This window comes from Nerophis lumbriciformis, linkage group LG32 (genome assembly GCF_033978685.3).
Source record: "Nerophis lumbriciformis linkage group LG32, RoL_Nlum_v2.1, whole genome shotgun sequence".
Taxonomy (NCBI): domain Eukaryota; kingdom Metazoa; phylum Chordata; class Actinopteri; order Syngnathiformes; family Syngnathidae; genus Nerophis; species Nerophis lumbriciformis.
The window spans coordinates 28,713,033-28,728,930 of record NC_084579.2 but is presented as its reverse complement, the minus strand read 5'-3'; the positions used below and the strand labels follow the sequence as shown (position 1 = coordinate 28,728,930).

At 41.8% G+C, this 15,898-nt stretch overlaps 1 protein-coding gene across 1 annotated transcript in view; it reads right to left on the bottom strand.

Annotated features, from left to right (window-relative positions):
- The window catches only part of loxhd1a (lipoxygenase homology PLAT domains 1a), a 123,687-nt gene that overhangs the window by 25,207 nt on the left and 82,582 nt on the right, over window positions 1-15,898 (bottom strand). Inside the window, exons 23-30 of the mRNA XM_061926659.1 lie at window positions 15,514-15,618; window positions 15,310-15,435; window positions 14,044-14,211; window positions 13,786-13,967; window positions 13,591-13,707; window positions 7,932-8,094; window positions 7,710-7,864; window positions 7,442-7,651 (exon numbers count right to left, since the gene is read on the bottom strand). Coding sequence (XP_061782643.1) covers window positions 7,442-7,651; window positions 7,710-7,864; window positions 7,932-8,094; window positions 13,591-13,707; window positions 13,786-13,967; window positions 14,044-14,211; window positions 15,310-15,435; window positions 15,514-15,618 — 1,226 coding nt within the window. The remainder of the gene's footprint in view (window positions 1-7,441; window positions 7,652-7,709; window positions 7,865-7,931; window positions 8,095-13,590; window positions 13,708-13,785; window positions 13,968-14,043; window positions 14,212-15,309; window positions 15,436-15,513; window positions 15,619-15,898) is intronic.

Genomic DNA, 15,898 nt, shown 5'->3' with positions numbered 1-15,898 from the left:
GTACCACTCGTGTTACGAGTGCTCCATCTAGTGCTACGCCAAAGAATCACTTAATTAGATATCAAAACACAGTGTTACTGTTTAAACTGTGTGTAATGTTACAGTGGTCAAAAATATTAGATATACTTGTTAACAGGGTCGTAACTAGGATTTGATAAAAATCAAGCTCAAAAATTGGTGGTCTAAGAGGAGCTTTGACAGGCTGAAATCATGTGTACCATATACATATTATTAACTTCAGCAACACAATGAATTTCCAGCATAACAAAAGGTTTCATTGAGGTATAACTATAATGTGTTATAATATCTAGAACAATGGTTCTTAACCTGGGTTCAATCGAACCCTAGGGGTTAGGTGAGTCAGCTTCAAGGGTTCGACGGAGCCTCCGCCGCGGAGCTCAAGACACACTCGACTCATCGTGTAAATAAAAACTTCTCCCTATCGGCTTTATGGATATGGCAACAGCAGAAGTCAGACTGATTTGCATGTGTGTAATGTGTTGTGAGTTCATGCACTGTGTTGGTTTTGTTCTTTGAACAAGGTGATGTTGATGCACGGTTCATTTTGTGCACCAGTAAAATTGTCTTGAATTTGAAAAAAACAAAACATTTTATTTTTCACTAAAGAAGGGTTCGGTGAATCCGCATATGAAACTGGTGGGGTTCGGTATCTCCAACAAGGTTAAGAACCACTGATCTAGAATATTTGACAATCAGGATGATTTTGTAACAGTCCACTTTTTTTTTATCAATATGCTATAAGTTTAGCGTATCAACATTTTTAACATCATTAAAACATACATTTAAAAACGTTATTACAATATATAGATAGATGTAACTTTATTAATCCTTTAAAAAAGAGGACATTTGTTGCCTTAGCACAAAAACATAAACCAAGCACACACATAAAAATATTTCTAACAAGTATTTAAAAATAAATACAATTAGTGCAAGATGTTCCTGGAAGCTATACATGAATTATAATATCTGATAGCTTTAGGCATAAAGGCCTTGCTGTAACGCTCCTTGAATCCTTCTGACATTCGAGTTGCAAGAGTCTGTGACTGCAGCTGCTCTTCAGACAATCCAGAGTGCTGTAGAGGGGGTGAGAGGTATTCCTTGTAATTGTCTTGATCTTACTCAAAGTTCTGTCTCTGATAGCCTCCTCTAGTGCAGCCAGCTTGATGCCCACCACTCATTCTGTTATGGCCCGTTTCATCAGGCCGTTCTTTGTTTAGTTTATGGTTGTCTTTCTGGTGTTGTTTTGGGTTCACTTCCTGTTTTAGTTTCATTCTGTTGCAGTAGCTTTGCCCTGCTTCTGAGCACTTCCCTCCTCACCTGTGGGTCGTTGGCGTTGATTATTCTCACCTGCAGTTAATGAGCAAGAGAGGACTGTTTAAACCAGTCTCCCTTAGTTGTTGGTTGTGGAATCATTGCATAGGTTTGGTGTTTGTTGGTATGTTGGAGAAATGCACACGCTATATGGACTTTGATATTTTTTCACCTTGGATTGTGTTTTGTTTGTTGGTTTACTAATCCAGCTTGCCCTTTTTAATGCACAGCTTTCCCTGTGCCATTTTTTTGTGCGTGACCTTTCCGCACCCTGTTAGTGTTCATTGAATTCTCAGTTACCTGCTTTTTGGGGTCCCAACCTCCACTACGGAGAGCAACACGTAACAGAATGATCCCACCAGTTATGAGTGGCCCCGTGGAGAAGTGTTGGGGGAGTGGGAGGACTTGCTTAACTCTCAGAGGGATTTGCAGCACAAGTTGGGTGGCCCAGAAATATGACTGGAACAAATTAACCCTGTTTTGCCTGTGACATCGTTATACCACTACCCCGTGCAAGTCGACGCGGGGGGAAGGCCGACTCTAGCAGCTTCTCCATGCAGACCTCCATAACACCAAACACAGGTGCCGACAACTGACCCTCACTCATCGCCACAGCCTACCCCAGGCCAGACCACACCACAGCCTTCTAAGGCTCAAGCTACTCCTACCTCACCCACTCCACACTCCTCTAAATCTCCTGCATTTACGGTTTCCCAATACTTGTACCCCGGCTTCCCAAATCCCGCCCTGGCCTCTGCCCCCGCTAGGGTTCTGGGCCAACAGCTCCTCCCTCCAGCTCCATGTAGCGTCCGGAATCCATTAGCTGTGTTGTGCTCCTTCTGCCAAGGCTGCCTCCTTCTACTTCACCAACTGGGGCACCGCCAGCTCTACTACGTCAAGCGAGGCAGCAGCTGCCGCCAGCGCTACTACCTCCAGCAAGGCCGCTGCCGCTCCCTGCTCTTCCTGTGGGTCTGCCGCCGACGCCACCTCCAGTGCCGCTTCCAGTAGGTCTTCCGACAAAAACCTCCTGTAGGTCTTCTGATGACGCCACCTCCAGTGCTGTTTACTGTGGGTCTTTTGACGATGCACTCAAGCGTAAGGCGGGGAACACCCTGGACAAGTCAGCACCACAATCTAAATAATTGGGGTTAGCTGTGTTGTGCTCCTTCTGCCAAGGCTGCCTCCTTCTACTTCACCAACTGGGGCACCGCCAGCTCTACTACGTCAAGCGAGGCAGCAGCTGCCGCCAGCGCTACTACCTCCAGCAAGGCCGCTGCCGCTCCCTGCTCTTCCTGTGGGTCTTCCGCCGACGCCACCTCCAGTGCCGCTTCCAGTAGGTCTTCCGACAAAAACCTCCTGTAGGTCTTCTGATGACGCCACCTCAAGTGCTGTTTACTGTGGGTCTTTTGACGATGCACTCAAGCGTAAGGCGGGGAACACCCTGGACAAGTCAGCACCACAATCTAAATAATTGGGGTTAGCTGTGTTGTGCTCCTTCTGCCAAGGCTGCCTCCTTCTACTTCACCAACAGGGGCACCGCCAGCTCTACTACGTCAAGCGAGGCAGCAGCTACCGCCAGCGCTACTACCTCCAGCAAGGCCGCTGCCGCTCCCTGCTCTTCCTGTGGGTCTGCCGCCGACGCCACCTCCAGTGCCACTTCCTGTGGGTCTGCCGCCGACGCCACCTCCAGTGCCGCTTCCAGTGGGTCTTCCGACAAAAACCTCCTGTAGGTCTTCTGATGACGCCACCTCCAGTGCTGTTTACTGTGGGTCTTTTGACGACGCACTCAAGCGTAAGGCGGGGAACACCCTGGACAAGTCAGCACCACAATCTAAATAATTACTTTCATATACGTTACAACGCCGTTACCAAAAAGTTTGATGTAACGTAGCGTGCTACTTTTGATGCAGACAAGACAGCTTTAGAATCCCAGCAAATTCACTTCAGAAAGTAGCTCTTTAATAGTGCAAGCCGCAGCCACCGCACGCACTACTATGGGGGAATAATGAACTTCAATAAAGTAACAATTATCAAAAATAATAATCTTACAGTAACCCGTTTGTGAACAAGGAGAGACACAGCCATTGACGCACGTTGAATCCTTTTATTAACGAACTGTGAAAACTTTCCACTAGCGCTGCAGTTAATAATCTTTTTCCAGTACGCAGACTACCAATGTTGAGCGTGCCATTGCTGACGTCATGCATCACTTGATAATAAGCACCGCCTTTTAAAAGACGCACCCTTCTCTCATGAAACATCTCTGAACTGCATACACCCGATACTGTACATACGCAAGTTTTTAAAAAAGTAATGCATGAAATACTTTCCCTCGTAATTATCTATATCTATTAAAGAACAATTACTTTAATTACTTTTCGGGGAAAGTAATAAGTAACTGTGATGAATTACTTTTTAATGTAATTTTCTGAACACTGTCAATAAGTAAGATCGGACAATTCTTATTACATGTATTAACTGTATATTTTACTTAAACTAGTTATTATTATTCTCTCCTACATTCAATTGTTTGATAAAAAAAAAAATCAATAGTACACAATTACTGAACAAAAGCAACAACTACTATCTAATACTCATTCAAATCCTTTGATTTTTACCCTCAAAGTCCTCCTTTGTTCAGGGAATTATTTCCTGAGTTTGTAGACATAAACAAAAACAACAACAAAAAAATACAAATATCAACCTAATTCCTCTAGAATCGATCATATACTGATGCTACCCTTGATTTCGACACCACCAATTCTATTCTTACGTGACGTGTACTAACTATGACACTGATGACACACCAACAGTTGTTGTACTATTCTCTCTATAGACATGTATTAATGTACTTGTTATTTCCTGTCAGAGGTGGGACCAAGTCATTGTTTTGCAAGTCACAAGTAAGTCTCAAGTCTTTGCCCTCAAGTCCGAGTCAAGTCCCGAGTCAAGACAGGCAAGCCCCGAGTCAAGTCCAAAGTCAAGACTGGAAAGTCTCAAGTCAAGTCCTAAGTCCTGCATTTTGAGTTTCGAGTCCTTTCAAGTCCTTTTAACCACAGACTAATATATTAACACAGATTGTGTATGCTTTTCAAACGCTGTATTTATTTATTAAAACAAGTGCATTTTAAATTGCAGGAAAGAAAATTGTGCTGACATTGCACTTTATAATAGCACTATTAACCAGTCATTTTAAACATTAACTCATTCCTTTACAGAACAAACACACTGAAAAATAAAGTGCAAATGTACTTATTTGTACAAAAGTGTTAACATTGAAAAAACATGACATCTACGTGAACATAACAAAAAAGTTGTACTTTTTATATGTCAGGGCCCTATGCTGCATTGCATTTGCAAAAGACCAAATTAGCCAAGAGTCTGTCAGTCATTTGTGCACGATGGGGGCGTAGTATGATGCCACCATGGCTGAAAACTCGCTCCACTGGAGCACTGGAGGCAGGCACTGCCAAGACTCTCATGGCCACTCGGAACAGTGAAGGAAGAGTCTTCATGTTCAATGCCCAGAACAAAAGGGGGGAGAGAGTATTTTTGGGTTGGTGCACTACTTGTAAGTGTATCTTGTGTTTTTTATGTTGATTTAATTAAAAAAAGAAAAAATATATATATAATATTTCTTGTGCGGCCCGATACCAATCGATCCACGGACCAGTACCGGGCCGCGGCCCGGTGGTTGGGGACCACTGAGGTAAACAACCAACAGTATGTCAGAAAGCTAGCTAAAACGGTACACATATTCATAATATAGTATACATTTTAACTGACCTTTATTTTACTATTTTTGTCTTTTTTTAGGTGGCTAAAATACGCGGTGCTGCTGACCGCCGTCTAACGTTACGTGTGATATATTGACTAACGTAACCCTGCTTAAAAAATCACTGAACAAAAAGTATGAATAAGGTAGTGAACTGCAACAGATTCCCGTGTTTGCAATAACGTTATAACGTTAGCAGTGAGTTTACAGCCTCACTGATTTAACTACACAGCAAATAAAAGTCACGTTACTTAGCCAATAAACGTTATCTTACATTCAAAACTTACCGTTCTTTGTGCAACTTCAAATGCCGGACGAAGTTGGAAGTTGTTGCCTCTCCATCAGTAATTTTCGAACCGCATGTGTTGCATACTGCAAACCGTTTTGTGTTGACCACCTCGTAATTTTTATACCCAAACAAAATTATTTTAGGTATCATTTTTTGTTCACTGGCGTGTGGTTTGGACATGTCTTCTTCGTTGGTTGTCCTGCAATTTGATTGGATGAATGCTGTGTGATGAAAACAAAGTAGATCTAATTTGATTGGCTGTTGTACTGAGACCACACCAGCTGACACACGCAACGCTGATAGACAAGTACACAATGAAAAATACGGAGCGCTCCCGAATAACTTTTTCATCTTTGGGTTTTGGGGAAAGTAGCAAGTCATGTCAAGTCATGTCAATTCAAAAGGCTCAAGTCCAAGTGAAGTCACAAGTCATTGATGTTAAATTCTAGGTCGAGTTGCAAGTCTTTTTACATTTTGTCAAGTCGAGTCTAAAGTCATCAAATTCATGACTCGAGTCTGACTCGAGTCCAAGTCATGTGACTCGAGTCCACACCTCTGTTTCCTGTTAATATATGCTTACTTTCTGCTCTAACCTGGGTCCATCTACACTTCTTAAACTTTACTAAGCACTTATTTCTTTGCAGTGTTTAAAGCAAGCTTAGTGGTTAGCTTTGCTATTATCATGTTTGCTCCTGGCTTGCTCTCTGTGTGTAACATGTTTAGCCTCGTCCCCAAGTGATAATGTACTTGATAATGATAATTAAGATACTTGGAAATTTGGTTTATTTACCAAAATTAACGTGAATATTATTGATTTGATTTAGGGGTGTGGCTGCACACTGTGTATGGAGACACATAATTAGCTGCTAGTCGCTTATCAGCGGGATACTAACAATAAAGTGCTGGACGGAGGGGATTGGTGTTTGTGATCGGCATTAAAAGGCATCAGTCGGCAAGGGCAATCAGGTACTTTTTCCACGAAAATCGACCGATATGGTGGCGGATCAATCAGCGTATTCCTACTATTCTGTTTTTCAAGCTCTATACCAGGGGCGTCAAATGTGTGGCCCAAGGGCCGTATCAGACCCTCAAACAGGTTTTATCCTGCCCCCGGGATGAGTTAGCTAAGTATAAAAATTTCTCTGAAATTTTTGAATGAAAGAAACAGCTGTTCTAAATGTGTCCACTGAATGTCGCAATAGAAATTATTTGTATTTTTGTAGATGATGCTACATATGTACAAAATAAACCACATGATGTTAGTACATCAGTCGAGGAAAATGATCAAACTACATAAATAACATACTGTAATTTGATTTTGATATCATTTTTTTATCTTGATAAATTGAAAATTAACACCGCTGAGTTGACTGATGAACATTATCTCATAATTTATTCAGAAAATATAAATAAATAATAAATGGGTTATACTTGTATAGCGCTTTCCTACCTTCCAGGTACTCAAAGCGCTTTGACAGTATTTCCACATTCACCCATTCACACACACATTCACACACTGATGGCGGGAGCTGCCATGCAAGGCGCTAACCAGCAGCCATCAGGAGCAAGGGGTGAAGTGTCTTGCCCAAGGACACAACGGACGTGACTAGGATGGTAGAAGGTGGGGATTGAACCCCAGTAACCAGCAACCCTCCGATTGCTGGCACGGCCACTCTACCAATTTCGCCATGCCAAATAACGACAAATAAAGATAGAATACTGTTAACCGCAACATGTAAGTGTAAAAAAAACCCTAACAACATTATGATTTGTACAATTTCAGAATGTGCTTGTTCTATTTTTAAACAAAAAAAACAATCTGACGTTGTCTTTATTTTTAAGTTATCGTACCGTGATTTTACCAGTCCGGCCCATTTGGGAGTAGATTTTTCTGATCTAAAATGTGTTTGACACCCCTGCTCTATACCCTCTGTCCCTCAACTAACAGTTGCCCTATAGAGCCTGATGTTATTTTTGTGGTTTCTTCCCTAAAGGGAGTATTTCCTTATAAAACCTCTAGACCTTGTATGGGTATTTTGTGTTACCTTGACGTAGAATACTCTCTCAATACGTCGGTCCTCCCGCTTCTTGGAGAGCCATCGTTCACAATGGATGAGGAACACCTCCTCTGTGTCCACGTCCAGAACTTCCACCTGGTCCAGGTACCAGTCTGCACTCACCATGCTGTTATCATGGTGGATCTTGATCCTAAAAACCTGCCCCAGGTCGACGGCTTCTATGGTGAATTTGTCCACCTGCGTGGAGGAAACATGATGTAATTTCCTATTGTTTATCCCTCAATGTTCTTCTTACCGATCCTCGTTCAAACTTGTTGCTGTTGTTCTCCGACTTGCTGAGCTTCCTCTCGCCCGTGTCTCCAAGGTCGCCGTAGATGGTGAGGAAGACGTTGGCGTCCGACCCCGCACCGTACATGTCGCCTGTCATCACTGACACTTTGTATGTGTGAGCTGTGATAGACAAGTGGACAGTGTCAGTTTTGTTATAGACAGGTAAGTCAGCTGTTTGTTGACGTACTCTCCAGGGCATCCTCCACCTCCACCTCCGTCACCTTCAGGCTTCCGTCTCGTGAGAGCTTCTCGGTGATGATGTCAGAGGGTACCAGCTCCCTCACTGTCTCTCCATCGTCCTCCGACTTGGCGAGCCAGCGTTCACACAGGAAGATGACTGTCTCTGAACCCTGCAAGAAAATCAAGGTACTCATTGACCCGAGAGGACAGAAACAGCTCCACAAACTTATCAATGGAGCATTGATCTCTGACTACCACATTGAACTGAAATTTTAGTCTGTGTGACAAAGCGTTTTTTGAATTTATTTAAAGTTCCTTTTTAGCTATTATTTTTTTAACACGTTGTTATATGTTATAGTGAGTTTATCTTTGTTTATCTATTATGAGGGGCGACAACAAATATTATTTGTTTATCTATAATGCAGAGTACTGCAAAATTTGTAAATAAATAACTTCTGATGCTTACTAAAGCATAATAGTTTATATTTTTTTGGTAATTTATTTTTATTAGAGATAAACATTTCCTTTTCATTAATATATACATTTTTACATATTGTCTTATTTATATTTATAGCATTTTAGTTTATATTGATGTTATTAAAGATTTGTTTTGGAAATATTTTTCATTAATCAGATTACTATTATTTTACAATGTATATTATTTTATTATAAGTTTTTTTAGATGAATTTATTATTCATATATTTGTACAGGTTATTCTTATGTTATCCATCCATCCATCCATGGATCTTATTCCCTTTGGGGTCGCGGGGGGCGCTAGAGCCTATCTCAGCTACAATCGGGCGGAAGGCGGGGTACACCCTGGACAAGTCGCCACCTCATCGCAGGGCCAACACAGATAGACAGACAACATTCACACTCACATCCACACACTAGGGCCAATTTAGTGTTGCCAATCAACTTATCCCCAGGTGCATGTCTTTGGAGGTGGGAGGAAGCCGGAGTACCCGGAGGGAACCCACGCAGTCACGGGGAGAACATGCAAACTCCACACAGAAAGATCCCGAGCCCGGGATTGAACCCAAGACAACTCAGGACCTTCGTATTGTGAGGCAGATGCACTAACCCCTCTTCCACCGTGAAGCCCTCTTATGTTATGTATTATTTTTATTTTCATGTAGCAGATATGTTTTTATTAGTGATAATCAATTTGTATTGTTATCTAAAGCCACCATATATATATATATATATTATATATATATATATATGTCTTAATAAGGTTATCCAAAAAATAGTGCTCGATCCCGTAGTAGAGCGCAATATATGTATGTGTGGGAAAAAAGTCACAAGACTATTTCATCTCTACAGGCCTGTTTCATGAGGGGGGGGTACCCTCAATCATCAGGAGATTTTAATGGGAGCATTCGCATACCATGGTTTATATAGGGCACAGAGTGGGTGGGTACAGGCTGGCCTAGGGGCGTGGTGATTGGCTCATGTGTTACCTAGGAGGTGTTTCCGTCTATGGCGGCATGTTGTTACAATTTCGCTGCGCTTGTTGAGGGATGACAGGTCTGGACGGTAAATAATAAACAGTTTCTCTTTCAAGCATAGGTTGCATCTTTTATTACCACTTTTGTAAGGTGTGCTGGATGCAAGAATTTGCCATGTTATTGAATATTCAACATTATTGTCTTTGAGGTCCCAAATGTGTTTGCTGAGTTCTGTGGTATTTCGCAGGTTTTTGTTCCTGAAAGAAGCCTTGTGATTGTTCCATCTGGTTTTGAACTCTCCTTCAGTTAATCCTACATATGTGTCGGATGTGTTAATGTCCTTGCGTATTACCTTAGATTGGTAGACAACTGATGTTTGTAAGCACCCCCCGTTGAGAGGGCAATCAGGTTTCTTTCGACAGTTACATCCTTTGTTGGTTTTGGAGTCGCTCTGTCTGGGGGTCGACGGCTCATTTGCAATTGTTTTGTTGTGGTTTGAGATGATTTGTCGTATATTGTTCATGCAGCTGTAGCTCAATTTAATGTTGTTCTTGTTGAATACTTTTCTTAGGGTGTTGTCTTTGGGAAAGTGTTTGTCAATCAGATTGAGGAATTTGTGTCCAATGTTCGTTGAGACGTTTTTGCTGTATGGGGGGGTTGTACCAGATGATGTCGTTTCGTTTTCTGTTCTTTTTTGGCTGGTTTCCTGGCGTGGGTTCATAGGTGAGGGTGAAATTGTATCCGCTTTCATCAAGGGCTTTTTGGTACGGGGGGGTTGCTTGGTCAAATTCAGCTTTGCTAGATGACAGCATCGATAGCCTTTTATTGATTCCGGTAGGTATTCTTTTCGTGGTGGTGGGTGGGTGGTTGCTGTCATGATGCACGTATTGGAGTGTTGTGTTGGGTTTCGTGAATGGTTGGTAGCTGTTATTTCTCAGGTTGAAAGTGACGTCAAGGAAGTTGACGGTTTGCTTGTTGGCTTCAATCGTGATCCGTAGGCCGTTCTCTTTGAAAATTTGGCATATGCGCTTCTTGGTATTCTCGCTGCTCCTTGGCGAGGCGTGACACACTGCCAGTCCGTCATCACGGTAAATACCAAGGTTCAGATTGAGGCTAGCGAGCTGGGAGAGGAGGAAACTCCCAACGAGTTCACACGTTTCTGCTCCGTCAAAACGTCCCATAGTGACGTCAAATGTTGCATTGTTCTTTTTTTGCCATGGTGTACTGTTGTGGATGAGAATGGAGTTTTTTGCGTGGATGATGATGTTTCTTTCGTTGCCTGTGATTGAGTCGTAGTCTGAGGCGAAGTCTAGTGCTTGAGTCAGTAGGTCTTGCGTGATGGAAGGGTAAAATTCTTCGATATCAAAGGAGATAAAGTTGTGCTGTTGTTTGTCTTGGATGTTGTTGAACCATTTGATTACTGCTGCTGTATTTCTCCATTGGTTGAGTGGTGTTTTGTCCTTGATTTTTGTGTTGACTCTGTCCAGGATTATTTTGCAGATTTTTCCTATTTCAGATTTAGTTGGGTTTATTAGTCGGCATGTTGGGTTATTTGCGAAGTTGGGTTTGTGGTCCTTCAATGTGATGAAGGCTTCCTTGTTGGCGAAATACAGCAGCAGTAATCAAATGGTTCAACAACATCCAAGACAAACAACAGCACAACTTTATCTCCTTTGATATCGAGGAATTTTACCCTTCCATCACGCAAGACCTACTGACTCAAGCACTAGACTTCGCCTCAGACTACGACTCAATCACAGGCAACGAAAGAAACATCATCATCCACGCAAAAAACTCCATTCTCATCCACAACAGTACACCATGGCAAAAAAAGAACAATGCAACATTTGACGTCACTATGGGAAGTTTTGACGGAGCAGAAACGTGTGAACTCCTTGGGAGTTTCCTCCTCTCCCAGCTCGCTAGCCTCAATCTGAACCTTGGTATTTACCGTGATGACGGACTGGCAGTGTGTCGCGCCTCGCCAAGGAGCAGCGAGAATACCAAGAAGCGCATATGCCAAATTTTCAAAGAGAACGGCCTACGGATCACGATTGAAGCCAACAAGCAAACCGTCAACTTCCTTGACGTCACTTTCAACCTGAGAAATAACAGCTGCCAACCATTCACGAAACCCAACACAACACTCCAATACGTGCACCATGACAGCAACCACCCACCCACCACCACGAAAAGAATACCTACCGGAATCAATAAAAGGCTATCGATGCTGTCATCTAGCAAAGCTGAATTTGACCAAGCAACCCCCCCGTACCAAAAAGCCCTTGATGAAAGCGGATACAATTTCACCCTCACCTATGAACCCACGCCAGGAAACCAGCCAAAAAAGAACAGAAAACGAAACGACATCATCTGGTACAACCCCCCATACAGCAAAAACGTCTCAACGAACATTGGACACAAATTCCTCAATCTGATTGACAAACACTTTCCCAAAGACAACACCCTAAGAAAAGTATTCAACAAGAACAACATTAAATTGAGCTACAGCTGCATGAACAATATACGACAAATCATCTCAAACCACAACAAAACAATTGCAAATGAGCCGTCGACCCCCAGACAGAGCGACTCCAAAACCAACAAAGGATGTAACTGTCGAAAGAAACCTGATTGCCCTCTCAACGGGAGGTGCTTACAAACATCAGTTGTCTACCAATCTAAGGTAATACGCAAGGACATTAACACATCCGACACATATGTAGGATTAACCGAGGGAGAATTCAAAACCAGATGGAACAATCACAAGGCTTCTTTCAGGAACAAAAACCTGCGAAATACCACAGAACTCAGCAAACACATTTGGGACCTCAAAGACAATAATGTTGAATATTCAATAACATGGCAAATTCTTGCATCCAGCACACCTTACAATAGTGGTAATAAAAGATGCAACCTATGCTTGAAAGAGAAACTGTTTATTATTTACCGTCCAGACCTGTCATCCCTCAACAAGCGCAGCGAAATTGTAACAACATGCCGCCATAGACGGAAACACCTCCTAGGTAACACATGAGCCAATCACCACACCCCTAGGCCAGCCTGTACCCACCCACTCTGTGCCCTATACAAACCATGGTATGCGAATGCTCCCATTAAAATCTCCTGATGATTGAGGGTACCCCCCCTCATGAAACAGGCCTGTAGAGATGAAATAGTCTTGTGACTTTTTTCCCCACACATACATATATATATATATATGTCTTAATAAGGTTATCCAAAAAATAGTGCTCGATACCGTAGTAGAGCGCAATATATGTATGTGTGGGAAAAAAATCACAAGACTACTTCATCTCTACAGGCCTGTTTCATGAGGGGTTCCCTCAAAAATCTCCTGATGATTGAGGGAACCCCTCATGAAACAGGCCTGTAGAGATGAAGTAGTCTTGTGATTTTTTTCCCACACATACATATATATATATATATATATATATATATATATATATATATATATATATATATATAAAACCACAAAACAGGCTTGTTGAGAGTACACCAGCGAAATAATGTGCCTTAATCAATCAATCAATCAATATTTATTTACATAACCCTAAATCACAAGTGTTTCAAAGGGCTTGTTTTATATATATATATATATATATATATATATATATATATATATATATATATATATATATAAAACCACAAAACAAGCCTGTTTTATTTATATATATAACCACAAAACAGGCTTGTTGAGAGTACACCAGCGAAATAATTTACGTTAATCAATCAATCAATGTCTATTTACATAGCCCTAAATCACAAGTGTCTAAAAGGGCTGCTCAAGCCACAACGACATCCTCGGTTCAGATCCCACATCAGGGCAAGGAAAAACTCAACTCAATGGGTTCAATGAAAAACTTTGGAGAGGACCGCAGATGTGAGGAACATTTTTTTTTGTTAAAATTCAAACAAATACTTTAATATCTGCTTGTCAGTGTGACTTATGATTTCAAAGCAAGTTTTCCATCAATATGTAGGTAAACAATATAATAATCAAATGCATAGGCAATGGTGTAATAATATCATACACTAGTTATACAGAAACATTAATATTCACTGTTACAAGTGCGGGCCTCTGAGGGCGGACATAAGTGCCACACCTGCGAGAGTGATGATCAAGTTGAATTTGTTGTGCTTCAGGTAATAGATGACAGTTCGAATAACTGTTCAGTATTTAAACAAGGATTCACCTTTCCCTTCCTGAGCAGACGTCGGATCTCCACTCTGTCCAGATGCCATCCCGGGTTGATCCCACGGTTGTCGTGACCGATGCGGATCTTCTCGATGACTTCCCCTACGTCTTCCAGCTGGAGAAGCGTGACAAAAGTGGCGACAGGCGAGAGTCTCACACGACGCACGGACTTGACAAGTACGGAATACAGTACCTCCACGATGAACATGTCCTCTGCTCCCCTCTCAAAGTACATGATCCTCTCCCTCTTGTTGACGCACAGACGCTTCTGCTGCGTGCACACGGCGTCCCGGCCGTACAGGACGATGAAGACGTCTGCGTCCGTGCCGGCGGCGAACACGTCGCTTGTGAAGATTTTGATCTCGTAAGGGACGACTACACAAAAAATACACACGTCAAATGTGTATACGGAACATTTAGGGGTGATGCTGATCGCTCGCAGGGGATTTACATGGCGTGTAAAGTTCTGTTTGAAGAGGATTCGGGAAAAGGTCCCTCACAATGGTGCCATCATCCTCGCCTTTGTCCAGCCAGCGGCCACATGGGAAGCGCAGTTTCTGTCCTAAGGAAGGAGCATCGATCTCCACCCAGTCGAGGAACCAACCGGCCGAGCCTCCACCTAAATCCATCAGCATTTTTCGATTTACAGGCATTGGGATTTTCTGATGGATTATTCCCCCAACTATATCCACACATTTTACAGTAGTACCTCAACTTACGATCTTACGACCAGCCCAGTGGCCTTGTGGTTAGAGTGTCCGCCCTGAGACTGGAAGGGCGTGAGTTCAAACCCCGGCCGAGTCATACCAAAGACTACAAAAAATGGGACCCATTGCCACCTTAGCTTGGCACTCAGCATTAAGGGTTGGAATTGGGGTTTACATTACCAAATGATTCCCGAGCGTGGCACACACTGCTGCTCACTGCTCCCCTCACCTCCCAGGGGGTGAACATGGGGAAATTTCACCACATCTAATGTGTGTGTGACAATCGTAGGAACTTTTTTAACTTTAATTGGTTGTGTGACAAAGCTCTTAACTCAAAAAACTTGCATCTCAAATCATCTCCCATTGAAATGAATTTATTCGGTGCCTGGCCACCCCCCGTAAAAAGCACAATTTTAACATGTAACATACCTTTTAAAAAGAAAAACTAACTTTTAGATACAAAAAATATAAAAACAATACAATACAATGTACTACTAACAACTACAGTAGTTTTATCATGTAATGTAATAATAATGTGTAGTGGACTTCTACAGTATCTCCTACAGTCAAAAACACCATCAGCAGCTTTCCCATATTTGCCTCAATTTAAATACTATCTTAACGTCCTTGATTGGCGTTGTTGACTCATTCTGCTTCAGTATGGCGCGAACTAGCAGCGCTACACTCAAACTGTTTCACCAAGTTAGCTAGCTACACTCCCAGTCATGTTTTTGATTATTATTTATTTATTTGATTTAATGCATATCATCCACTTCTTCTTCACATTTCAATGGTTGGAAAAACAAAGTTATGTCCATCTCTAGCTATAAGCTAATGCTAGCAAGTAAGACCAGATGCTTGTATCTCAAATTGTTGCTTTCAACTTAACGCAAAGCATTTAGCCGAGGGTCAGCTCTTACCTCAAAACACTCTTAAGTTGAGGTACTACTGGAGAATGTTTCAGTCAGTTTTTGTTCAGCTTGATCGTAAATAAATATGAGCGGTACCGCGGTTGTCGTGTCCGATGCGGAGTTTCTTCAGCGGGCCGATGTCCACCGCCTCCACCGTGAACTCGTCAGTCATTCCTCGCTCAAACTTGTTTCTGTGCGTCTTTGAAGACTTCAGGTTAATTATGCCTGCAAATGGTGGTACGGGGAAGACGTTGACACAACTTTTGTATTGGGTGTTGTTAGTTACAGTCTATGATTGTCTACCTGTGTCATCCTTGGTGCCGTACAGGGTCATGAAGACGTTAGCGTCAGTTCCAGCGTACTTCTTTTCGCCGGTTTTTATTCTCACCGTGTATGTTGTGGACATGGCTGACAAAATTATTTTTTTTAAATATACATACATATATATATATATATATATATATATATATATATATATATATATATATATATATATATATATATATATATATATATATATATATATATGCACACACACACACACACATATATGTGTGTATATATGTATATACACACATACATATACACACACACACACATATATATATATATATATATATATATATATATATACATATATATATATATATATACACATTTATATATATATAAACACATATATATACAC